The following is a 12,865-nucleotide window of genomic DNA, read 5'->3' on the forward strand; positions in this document are numbered from 1 at the left end:
TTTAATCCTTACTACAAGCCTTATGAAGTAGGTTCCATTATTTTTCCCAATTCACAGATGAGAAGCATGAGGCTAAGTGTGATTAGGTAACATGCACAAAGTTTTGTGCTGATAAGTGGTACAGCTGAGATTTAAATTATTGACTAGAATTTGAACTTTGTGCAACTACTCTCAAGAGTACATGTTAGAAGTGCTCTCCAGAGTATGCTCTGAATAAAAAGCTTGATGTATAACTCTTTGGAATTTTCCCTGATAAATATACTCCCAAATCTTTGTATTGTCTTCTCGTACAAAGTGTGTTTTCACATAACTATCTGGAAAAAAAGGAAGATCAAAGGAAATAATTTTGCTTTAGTCATATGTCCCTAAAAGCTTCATGCTTTTTATTTTATTTTTAATTTGAAAAGGTAGAAGGATTCACATGGACAGCTACTACATGCTATCAGCTCACTGTAATCTTTTAGTAGGAGACTGAGAAAAGTAATATGGTAATATTTATAAAATGGTGTGATTCTTGTCATTTCCCTTCAATACAGCTACCTTTACTGTATCAGAGTAAGGGTTGACTTCTTGGGTTGGGCATGAAATAAAACGTATTTTAACTGAACAGTAGCAGATAGATGAATATGGTCCAAGACAAACTTAGAAAACTGAAAATGCAATGTGAGCAATTTCTACCTCCACTATAAATAGATTTTGATGAAAATCTAGTTGTAGAGCAGAACAGTCTTTGAGAGTAAATACATTCTATTTTCCCCCCTATCTCACTAGGAAGTTTGGCTAATAAATAGAATTTCAAGTAATACGTAATTTATTTTTGTGCAATAAATTTTCACACAAAATCATCTAGTACTATGAAGAGGATTTTTACATTGTTAGAAAGCATAATCCATAATCAAAACAGCAAATATTAAATATGCAAAGAAGTTGTAGGAGGCAAGGGAAGAATATACATATACATGATCATATACAAAATACTTCTCCAATATTATTAACATTAACATTCATAGAAATGAATAAAAGGAAATCTTTTTACTGTAAATCTTTTCAAGTTATAACTTTGTCAATGTATTTCCTTTTCAAAATAAATATGAAAAGCAAAAAAATGCAAATTCATCAAGAAGAAAAATAGGCAATTGTGTATTATAACATAAAAAAGAAAATAAATAGTGCCTTTACTTACAAAACAATAAAATATGCTGTAATGGTGATGGTCCCTCAAGGACAGGTAAACAGACAACAGAACATTTAAAAAAATGGTTTTGTGTAAGAATCTAATAACAGATAAAGGATATATCACACATTCACAAAGAACAGAGGTTTTAGTCAAACTCTGTAAAGATATCAGATAATATGAATAAATTTTGAAAAGATCTCTGAAAGGATTTGATAGATGTTAGATACTCAGTAAATATTTATAAATAGTAGTGACTTAAATCTGTTTCCTATAGCATATTTATTTTTATTTGACCATTTGTGAAACATTTATTGTCTACCTTTCTAAATGTACTTTGTTCTACTTGACAAGGAATGTAACTAGGTATAACACATGATCATTCCACCAATAAGTTCCCAAGTCACTCATAAGGTGGTACATATAAAACCAACTATGATATGAAATAGAACATGACAGATAATATACAGAGTTTTACAAAATAAGCACAAAAAGGATTAATGCAACTTGTTGGATCAGGAACAACTTTCTAAAGGAGATTTCACTTTGTTGTATTTTAAAGGATAAGCAAGATGTAGGAATGGGAAGGTGAAGGAAAAGGCACTCCAGGGACAAGATATAATATAGAGAGGCATGAAGGCAGAGAACTATGGAGCAAGTGTAAGGCTTAGTGACAAGTCTGGCTGGAGTATGATTAAGGTACCTAAGAGAGAAGCTTGAAAAGTACTGGAACTTGGTTCCTGGGAAGATGATTTAGCCTCCTGCTAAATGCAACTAAAATTCCTGTTGGCAGGAGTGTGTAAATGAGACAGAAGATCTCAGAAATTATTATATTCCAAATTAACAAGTGAATTACAACTCCAACAGAGAACATGTGGACTGTAACTTTTGAATCACCTCTTTAAAAGCCCTCTGTCCCTACAGATGGGCAGAATCAGTGTCTGGGACAGGAGTCCCCTGTGTTTCTCCTTTCCTTTGCTAGCAAAGCAATAAACTTTATTTTTCCTTTTTCTCAAAACCGTGTCCCTCATTATTGGATGGGCATCATGGACCAGGATTGAGCTTTCAGAAACAGTTTCATGCATTCTTTCCCTAATTACAAACACAAAATGGGTTCATTTTTAAACTTTTATATAACTTGGACCATCTTATACATTGATTTGAAATTTTCCTTTTTAACTCAATAGTGTATCACAAACATGTTCCATATCATTAAATATTATACAATATTCTTGTATCTATTAGTGACTTCATTTACTACCATAGTCAGTAACATATTTGACTACTTATTGATTGTTGAAGTTTTATTTTGATTATAGAATATTACAAGTTATGCTTACTTAATGTTACTGTCTAAATTCATAAACACTTAGATTTTATTTATTAATATGTTTAGATAAATCCATAGTTCATACTGTACTCAAAAATTGTACGTGATCCTAAATCATAACTGATGTGACAGAGTTAAAGCCCTGTTATGGTTTAGATGTTAGGTGTACCCCCAAAAATTCATGTGTGAAAAAAATGGGATAAAGTTTAGAGATGGATTTTGGGGGTTATAAGAGGTTTAACCTATTAGTGAATTAATCCACTGATAGGAATTAACTGGGTAGTAACTGTTAATCCCTGGAAGGGATTAAGGTGTGGCTAGATAGGGGTTGGTCCCTGGGGTCAGCCTTCCCATTCTGTCCTTGTTAAGCAGAGTGTGATTTTTCTGCCTTCTCTCTCTCTCTCTCTCTCTCCCCCACCCCCATCCCCCACCCCGTTCTCCTTCTCTCTCGCTCTCTCCTTCCCCTTCCTCCCTCCCTCCTTCCCCATATGAAGTCCTGGACCACTTTCCTCTGCCATACCCTTTCTCCATGATATTCTGCCTCAAGCCCCAAGGAATGGAGCCAGCAATCTATGGACTGAGACTGAGTCCCCAAATAAACTTTTCCTCCTATAATTGTTCTCATCAGGTCCTTTGGTTACTGCAGCAAAAAAATAAAAAGCTAACTAAAACATGGGCCAAAAGGAAAAACAAAACAAACCCAGGGTACTTCCTTAACCTCCTCTTAAATTGGACACATACCTCCAAATCTCCAGATATCAGCCTGGTCACCTATATAAATGAGGGCCTTGCGTGCTAGGTCATAAAACGCTTTCTCATAGCTGCTAGAATACAAGGAGTAAGAATGCTTTGTACTCAAAGAAGAAAAAGGACAAACTGGCCAGATGTTTTGGTCTTTACCAACTTCACTTTCAGAAAAATCAGTGGCATCTCCTTTCCTAAAAGGAAAGAAGGGACATTCAGATGGGAAATAAAAAATGGGGCAAGAAAGGGGAAAGCTTTCCAATGCTAGGCTAGACAGTAACATATTTGAAGAATATTCAATAATGAAAGCAGAGAAAGAAAGGGAAGAGAATAAAAACACAATGGAAGTATTTCTCACTTGATTTTATTCTGGGTCCTTCAAGAAAAAAGAAATAAACAACACAGATGAGTAAGAGATTTATTAGGGGAAAAGACTATGATTTACTAGGGGCAAAATGGGAGCTAGGGAAACCTCATAAAGTCAGCAGACTGTGGTGCAGATCTGATGCAAAGTAAAGGAGAAAGGGAAGGAAGAAGAGGAAGATGGGGCCATGGTGCAGCTTCTATTTGAGTTAATTATCAACAGGTCCTCAAGTTAAAGTTTCATATCTGAGGAGTCCTGTGGTTCCAGAACGAGTCTGTCTAAGCACCCTACCACACTCAGCAGTAGATTTCAAAGCATAATGGCTAGAGCAATTGATCAATTATGCTCCCTGCAGTTAGAGATCAGAAAGGCTCCTTTAGGTGACTGGCAAACATTGGATAATCATATAATATAAATCATATAATGTAAATTCCAGAACAAAACCATTATTCTATAAAATCATGATACAATCACATGTGCTACCCATCTCAGAGACAATCAATACAGAAAAAAAAAGTGAAGATAAAACTACCAATCATGGGAAATACCCAAGTAGTCAATTATTTATTCTTGCAAACTTACTCAAGGAGTCTTTGTGCATCATAGTATCCAATTGGATGAACAGGAATATTTGGAAGACCAACAGCTTCTGTAATATCATGCCTATAAGCATATTCTGAAACAACAACAACAAAAAGAAACACATTTCCAATAAAAACTCAATTCCTTTCAAGTGGATCTCTATAAATCATATTGAACACATTCTCATTTTGATCTATTGGAATTCGTTAAAGAAAACTGATAATTCCAAATGTTAGCAAGAACATAAAGCAACTAAACTCTCCTACATTGCTTTTAAGAGTATAAATTAGACAATGATTTGGGATAATTCTTTTGAAAGGGACCTTAAGCAGAAATGTGCACTATGGCACAGCAATTCCACTGCTAGGTATTTACCTTAAAAAGATGAAAACAAATGTGCAAAAAAAAAACCTTACAAAATTGTTTAAATCAGCCACATTTACATCATCTAACAAATTTCTGACCACAGGAGAATAAATAATTCTTGTATAATCCAACAATAGAATGCTATTCTGTTGTTAAAAGGAAAACATTACTGTTATGCAAAATAATATGGAAAATCTCAAATCATTATACTGAGAGAAATATGTGAGACAAAAAAGAGCATCTACTGTCTGATTCCATTTATATGAACATCAAAATGAGGCAAACTAATGTGCAATGCTAGATATCAAAATGTGGTTGCTTTGGGGGGATGAAGTGCAAATTGACTGGGAAAGAGCATAGGAGAACCCTCTGAACATCATAAAAATGTCCTTTAATTTTGGGTGACATGAATGCATACAATTTTCAAAGTTCATTGAACTGGAGTTGGAGACATGGTTCAGTATAGGGTGCTTGCCTAGCACATGAACCAGACCATAAGACCCTGCATTCAATTCCCAGTGCTGCAAAAACAAAATTTAAAATAGAAAAATACATTGAACTGAATTTAAGATCTATGCATTTTATTGCATATAAATTTTACTGCAAAATAATATTATGACATTTATTCAGGCTTAAGACAAATTAGGTCTGTGTTTTCCTTCCCCTCCCCCCCACCAGGTTTTGAAATTATCTAATAAGAAACTTCATCTCAAAAACTTATTATTCTCTTGGGCAGAATGACATAATGACATGCTGTGTAGGGGGCAATGTTTTCAACAAAAGGGGGGTGATAGGTAGATGAAACAAAGTTGACAATATGTTGGTGACTATCTTTGCTTTGGATATGTTAGAACTATTCCATAGTAGAAACTAAAATTAAAAGGAAGTGGTAAACTTAAAGGCACCAAAGGGGTTGAATAAATGCTAGCTTCCAAAGATAACATGGGTTCCCCCCAAAATCCCATCATTTTAATGTGAAGATAATCAACAGAAACATTCCAGTTAATCTCATTTTATTTGGAAGAAGTTACATTTTTTTAAACTTGAGAATAAAAAGGTGGAAAAACCTTAGGCAGATTCATATGGTTTTACTATATGGTAATGTGTATTTTTTTTTTTTTTAAAAGCAAAGAATCTATGACAATGTACCATATTCTCAGAAGACTTACAAAGCAAAACAGTACATAAGCTTCAGAGGAATCCAGGATTTGATGGAAAACCCAGATGAAGAGTAAATATGTAAATGACAAAGATGCTTGGCCAACTAATTTATGCAAATTACACAAATTTAGTTAATTCGCAACTACCTGAACTAAATGATTACATATTTTTGTAAACATGTTCAGATAGTTGAGTACACCTAAAATAATTGAGCTCCTTTTATTAATGTTTTACAAGGTGGCATTTCAGCACAAGTACACAGACTCTGCAGCCAGAGTACCTGAATTAGAATCCCACTCCCTGCTAAGTAGTTGTTTATCTCTTGCAGACAGCTTACCTCTTCTAGTCACAGTTTCCTCCCCTGCCAACAGAGATAATGCCTCCTGGCTTTCGGGGTTGTTGAGGCATGTATAGTGCTGGCATGTAGGAGATACTCCTTCACATCCATCACTGCTATCATCATGCAGCAACAGAGACAAGTGTCTTGGGCTGGGGTCATAGCTCAGTGGTAGTGTGCTCACCTAGCATGTGTGAGACCCTGGGTTCGGTCCTCAGCACCCCATAAAAATAAATAAAATAAAAGGTATTGTGTCCACCTACAACTAACAAAAATATTTTTTTAAAAAGATAGGTGTCTTTCAGGGGTTCTAGATTCTATCTTGTCATTTAAAGATGTTATAAAATTTTCTCTTCTCCTTATCTCTGGTCAATGGTAAAAGCAAAAAAAAAAAAAAAAAAAAATCTGTGCGAACTATGAATTTAGGGTAAATGTACTTGACAATAAAACCAATATAGCCTGAACTTATTTGATAGCAAAACTCACTTGAGCAGATGAGTCTATTTATATTCCATATTTACCCCACTTAGAATCAGCATTCATAGAGTTTGATGCAAATATTGTTTATATACTGGTTTCTGGTGTTCTGTTCCAGCCTCCCAAGTAAGTGTTATGAATTATATGGTATATGTACCATGTTACTTTTTAAACAATTGGAAGTCTGAATTCCAAAACCTATTAGTCACAAGGATTTCAAATAATAAATAAGGAAGCTGAACCAATAATTTTCAGAAACTCTCTCATTCCTAGATAAAATTTAAATATATATATATATATATATATATATATATATATTTTTTTTTTTTCTCAGTCCTTTGTGTCAAAGAAAATCCTTAAATAAAATCACTTTAAAATGTGGCTAAGTGTCCTGTAATGACTGAGGCCTTATCACTCACCATTTGCTGGGTAGCCAGGGGTGAGAGGGTCCCCTGCACCATTAAGATTTAAGACATTTCCGCGCTGGACACCACCTCCAGGAAGATTCCAACCATCTGGATAGGACTGTACACCAGGAACAAAATAGTCTGCGGGGTCTGAGTACAGAATGATGGCTTTGGCCCCTGCCAGCTGGGCGTTTTTAACCTAGGAAATAGAGTGTACTTCACTTATGTTAATTGGTTGCCCCAGATTTGGTAGTAACAATTTTCAAAACTATACGTAAATGAGTAACTGAGCTTTATGTTCAAGCCTTTCTCATTAGGCTTACAACAAAGAACTTATTCAGAGATGTAGTTTTTCTTTTTTCTACTTCAGGTTCTAAAAATGTATCAGTTCTCAGAACAGATTTGGAAAATACCCAGATACTAGTAGTGAGTACTTGGTGTTTCCTTTTGATGCTCTGGAAGTATATAGAGCAAGTAGACTCCTCGGGCAGATTCCTCCTAGTTCTATAGTTGAAAGAGAATATTTTTTAATTTATTTTCCAAAAAAAAATTTTAAAAATTAAAAAGTCAAGTAACATTAATTTAAAACTACTATGTGAATTTTATTTTCTCTTAATATCTATAATAACAATGTATATTAAATTTATTTCAGTAAATATTTTTATTTTTATTTTATTTATTTTTTTTTTTTAGAGAGAGTGAGAGAGATAGAGGTAGAGAGAGAGAGAATTTTTTTTTAATATTTATTTTTTAGTATTTGGCGGACACAACATCTTTGTTTGTATGTGGTGCTGAGGATCGAACCCGGGCCGCACGCATGCCAGGCGAGCGCGCTACCGCTTGAGCCACATCCCCAGCCCAGTAAATATTTTTAGATGTAATATTTAAAACAAAAATACTGAAACAACAAATCTAGTATGCATTTCTAAGTAGGCCACAGGGGTAACTTGCAAGTACAGAAAAATCTATTCGGCTCACCCTGGCTAAACACTGGCCAATTCCAGTGGCCTAGTTTAAAACCACTTCCCATAAGCTAGTAAGTATGTCCTCCCTGTAAGGTGGACATTTATAGAATGTAAGAGGATCATAGTCTTCAAAAGGTTGTAAGGAGATTTTAGATATATTGTATTATACCTTTTCATATTGGAGGAAAAGGAAAGAGATGATATTACCTTATTTCCTCTGAAAACTTTCCCATATCTGGCAATCACAATCTTTCCAGAGCAATTGATTTTCATGTCCCTCTCCAGTTTAAAGAAGTCTTCCGTTCGTGCATAGTTAACATATACTAGATCCCCCTGTTGAGATCAAGAATAATTTATTATAAAATATACAGGTTTCCTGCATGAGGGATATTCAATATCTTTGAAAAAGGAAAGAATCAAGAACATGCAAAAGGATCAGAAAAAAATATGAGCATTAAATAAGACACACAAGGAGAAGTGAATTTCAGTTGAAGCTAATTTGGGCTAGAGACATACAAATTAAAAATAATATTTGTTTTTATGTCTTTTTTTCAGAACATATAAAAATACTGCCCTGGAAAAACACATATAAATATACACACTGCTGCATGCAGTCCAAGGATAAGGCACCCTAGCTAAAGGAGCCCTTGATGACAGCTTTACTCTCTTCAGAATTGTGTTCACAAATAATAACATAATGGGTCTTCACAACTACCAGGAGGAAAATGGCTTGTGTCATTGGGTTCAGTTCTTAGGATAATTATGTGCAAGACATCTTGGAGTCTCAACATTCTGATTTGTAAAATAAACTGTTAGGTTAAATCAGTGATCTTCCAACCTTTTTTTGTTTTACTTTGGTACTCTAGTCACAAAATTGACTTTGAAAAGGAATGTACTTATTCATATATTTAACATGGACATCTAAAATTTTTTCAAGTATCTGCAGAGAATATTATAATATAATATAAACATTAATATTTTAGAAGCAACTTACATAATTTTCTATGTACCCAATGGAATTTAAATAAATATACAGTTATTTACTATTCAACATCATCTACTTAAAGAAAGACATGGACATACTCTAGTGTTAGGACTCCATCATTCGTTTTTCTTCTTGATCTTGTGTTTTGTGCCCCTTTCCCTTCAGCATTTCACTCTGAAGTAAACTGTATTTGCTGTGATTCCCCTTCAGTGAAGACTATCTTGCTTCAGCTGCAGGGAAGATTCCCTGCCTGCGGAGAGCCTTCAGCTGTCAAACCTTCAGGGACTGCCTCAGCTGCAGATGGCCACTTTGTGAGGTCATGTTGCTTTTGGGGTTGTTACACATTCAGTGGATGATTGGTGTAAGCATATACTTGAATACCTCTGTCTAATCAAAGACAATTCCAAAGGGGTTTTCTGGAGCTCTGCATAGGGTTAGTCAAGACTGCCCTTGAGCTAGCACTGCAGTGTGATTCTCCCTCTGCCTAATCCAGCTTCTCTTTCTGTCCTGCCACAGGTATTGATTTCACAAGAATACTCCTTACTTGTCATCTAGTACATTAGATTTAGTAAAAACATCATCATAAATATTTCTAAGTAGTACAAGTACACAAGATTTAAATAGATATGCACCTCAATGAAAATAATGGTATGACAAAGCTTTATCTTAAAAATCTATGGGTGAATTAGTTATTGCTAGAATGAGACAGAGATCAACAAAGTTCTATTCACATTTCCTATGTCCACATATAATTTCTGAGAAACCTTGGATAAGAAAGTAAACAGTTTTGTTACAGAACTGTCACTACATAATACAAACTTCATCCATGGTACAATCCCAAAACCAAATGCTGATTTATCATACACTTTACTTTTAATGATATCAGCTAGAAATTGAATTGGATTCACCTTTATTTTGTTAGATCTGCAAACCATTTAATTTGCAAAATGATCTATTACCTAATTGTTAGAATTGTTTGCTATCTCAACACAGAAAGTAACACTTCCAATTGTTGATTTCTTTGTAGCCCCAGCGAGTCTTACAATGCAGAGAAATACTTCATTTATGTTTCTTTTTTTTGAGGATATGGGTAGAGGATGTCTTTCATTTGTAACACAAGAGAAAAATGATTATAAATAGGAAGGTAGGGCCAGAGTAGCAACAGGACCTCACCACATAGGCTAGTACTCAATTTCACATAGAAGTACACTGGGCAATTGCTGATCTGAAAATATATTTCCTTAAAACAAACACATGCCTACACCTGAAAAGCTTTTGCACACCCCAGTTTAAAGACACTGTCCCAAATGATTTCCTACATCCTATACTTTTATGGTGTTTCTAATTTTCCTTTTTGACTACATTTATCATAGCATATACACAATCAATTTATATCAAATACTAAAATAGTTGCTTCCCAGCTGATTGTTAAGAATTAGTTGACAGATTTGTTGAAGAAATAATTATGTGCCATGGTACAGCAATCTCTGCCCTTGAAGCAACTCACAAAAGTGTGGATGGAAGAAGATAAAAAGACAATAAACATTAAATTTAATATCTAAACAAATTATATGACATATTAAAAGGTGATAAATTCTATAGAAAAATTTAAAAGTTATAGTAATCAAACAGTGAATTAGTACTCATATAGGTGCAATTTTAAACAAAATGGGAAAAAGCTAATTGAAAAGGTGACATGAAAATCTTTGCTTTTATAAGAGGAATTCTTTAAGTTATTATATTTCTTCCTAAAACCAATAAAATATGTATGCATTTCTAAAGACAGCACTATATGTCTGGCTTATAATTGTTAAAAGAGTTTTCTAGAGTATGCTCTTATTCTATTTCAACTGTGGCTAAAAAGCCATTAAACCATTTTATTTTAGGAAAAAGAAAAACAGTGTTAATTATTCTACTTGAAATTTATCCTTAACACCACCAACTTTGGGGAGACTGTTCCTTTAAATATCACTCAATGGTGGAAATTTGTTGATAAATTGCCAGTCTTTCCATAACAAATTATTATGAAGAAGATATTAGAGAAAACATTAGTTTGAAAGTGACAGTAAACTTTGAAAATGAAAACAAGTCTGATAGATATTCCCTCCCAACCTTTCTCAAATGCGGGCTGTCACTGTTGGTTAGAAAAAAGCCTTGTTTTCAAACAATGACCTTCTTATAATTTACACTGTAGCATTGTTCTGTGCCTGTGAATAAATGCAATCTTGCACTGTTGGCTTCAGGTTTTCCCTGTTTCCTCTGAGTATCCATCTCCCCACCCTTGTTTGTGGAGCAGAATTGAGAGGCAAAGTGTGGTTCTGGAGCATTCAGTGACAGCATCACCTAGGACCAAGACAAATCAGGCTCCAGCCCAGATCTATTCAAACCCAGGGTGGGAACAGAATCTTTGTCACAAACTGTTATGACACGCACTGAAGTTTGAGAGCCACTGGATTATGTTTTAGGTTACTATACTTTATGGACATGTCAAATTTCAAACAGACTAAAGCAGAAACTAGATGATTAAAATATACATTCAAAGATAACAACAGTGAAATCTTATACACACATACATATAGACACAATTTAAAGTGAATTAAGACTCTTCCTACTGGGTTACATATGATCCAGCAAAGTGCAAAAGCCAGCAAGCACATCTGATAGTTTAATTTAATTGTAAATTATGTCTCTAAACAGAATAACAGACTCCATTTATCCTGCTGTTAATCTAGAAGAATTTAAGCATGCCTGAAAGAAATAAGTGATAATAATTTTTATGACAATTTCTTATGAGTAGAATAATCATGTCAAAGTTCAAAAATTGTTTGGTGGATTTTCAGTGCTTATATGATAAATCTATGAATAAATCTGTGAATAATTAAGTTATTCTGGTATAAATTAATCTGGTATAATATCCTACTTACAGTGTCCTGCCTTCCCATACAAAGCATAATCTGTTTCTTCTACATAATCTTTTTACTGTTAAATACATTTCACAGCGTTCTTTAACTGCTTCACACTCATCTATCTGATAAGATTTTGGAAGTATACTTATTTCATAGTTATTTCAAATTAAGTTTCTTCATTATGTATTCTGCTATTATATGTAATTTTTCCTTATATATTTAACTCTGATCTGGTAAAATTATTTTTAAATGAAGATTTATTAGTTCAGATTTTTGTATATTTTGGTTTTGCAGATATATCATTATAAATAATGGAGGTAATTAATTTTAAAAGGCCTGAAGCACAAAAATATGTGGAGAATAATTTGACAGTATCAAAAATGAGATTTCTTTTCAACCAGGTACAACATAGATAAAATAACAAAGAGCCAAAAAATTAGAAGATATATGCAATATCTAAAATCATTATGGGATGAATAATTAAAATATTCAAGAAACCCATAAAAATAAAAAGCTCAGAAATTCAACATAAAAATATATAATAATGCTTTCAAAAGTGAAAAAAGATTAGTTAATAAATATGTATGTTTAGAGAAGAGCAATCTCATTTGTAATCAAAGAAATGTTAACTAAAACTTTAACAAAATCGAACAGTTATATGGGCAAAATTGAGATGTTAAAGTTTATACATCCATTTTAGGAAAGAGAAACATTCATACACTGTGAGTGAGGACATAAAGTGCTTAGGATAGGCCTGGAGAAATTAATTATTTCCTACAACCCAGAAATCTGGATGTAATATTCTCCTCATAATATCCTGTCTTCCCATCTGGAAGCACAATCTGTATTTTCTACATAACAGTTTCATTTTTCAATAAATTTCACAGTGTTTTGTTTTTTTTGAGGGGGGCAGGGGATTGAACTCAGGGTCATTCAACCACTAAGCCACATCCCCAGCCCTATTTAGTATTTTATTTAGAGATAGGGTCTCATTGAGTTGCATAGCGACTCGCTGAGGCTGGCTTTGAACTCACAATCTTCCTGCCTCAGCCTCCTGAGCCACTGGG

At 33.9% G+C, this 12,865-nt stretch overlaps 1 protein-coding gene across 2 annotated transcripts in view; it reads right to left on the minus strand.

Moving 5' to 3' along the window:
* Nucleotides 1–12,865, minus strand: part of Naalad2 (N-acetylated alpha-linked acidic dipeptidase 2) — a 48,795-nt gene that overhangs the window by 20,859 nt on the left and 15,071 nt on the right. For both annotated transcript variants that reach the window (XM_046439381.2, XM_046439380.2), the window contains exons 5-7: nt 8,115–8,240; nt 6,955–7,141; nt 4,195–4,288 (exon numbers count right to left, since the gene is read on the minus strand). In XM_046439381.2, coding sequence (XP_046295337.1) covers nt 4,195–4,288; nt 6,955–7,141; nt 8,115–8,240 — 407 coding nt within the window. The remainder of the gene's footprint in view (nt 1–4,194; nt 4,289–6,954; nt 7,142–8,114; nt 8,241–12,865) is intronic.

The sequence above is a fragment of the Marmota monax genome, unplaced genomic scaffold (assembly GCF_021218885.2).
Source record: "Marmota monax isolate L192 unplaced genomic scaffold, Marmota_monax_Labrador192_F-V1.1 WCK01_AAM20220418_F8-fsc00096, whole genome shotgun sequence".
NCBI lineage: Eukaryota > Metazoa > Chordata > Mammalia > Rodentia > Sciuridae > Marmota > Marmota monax.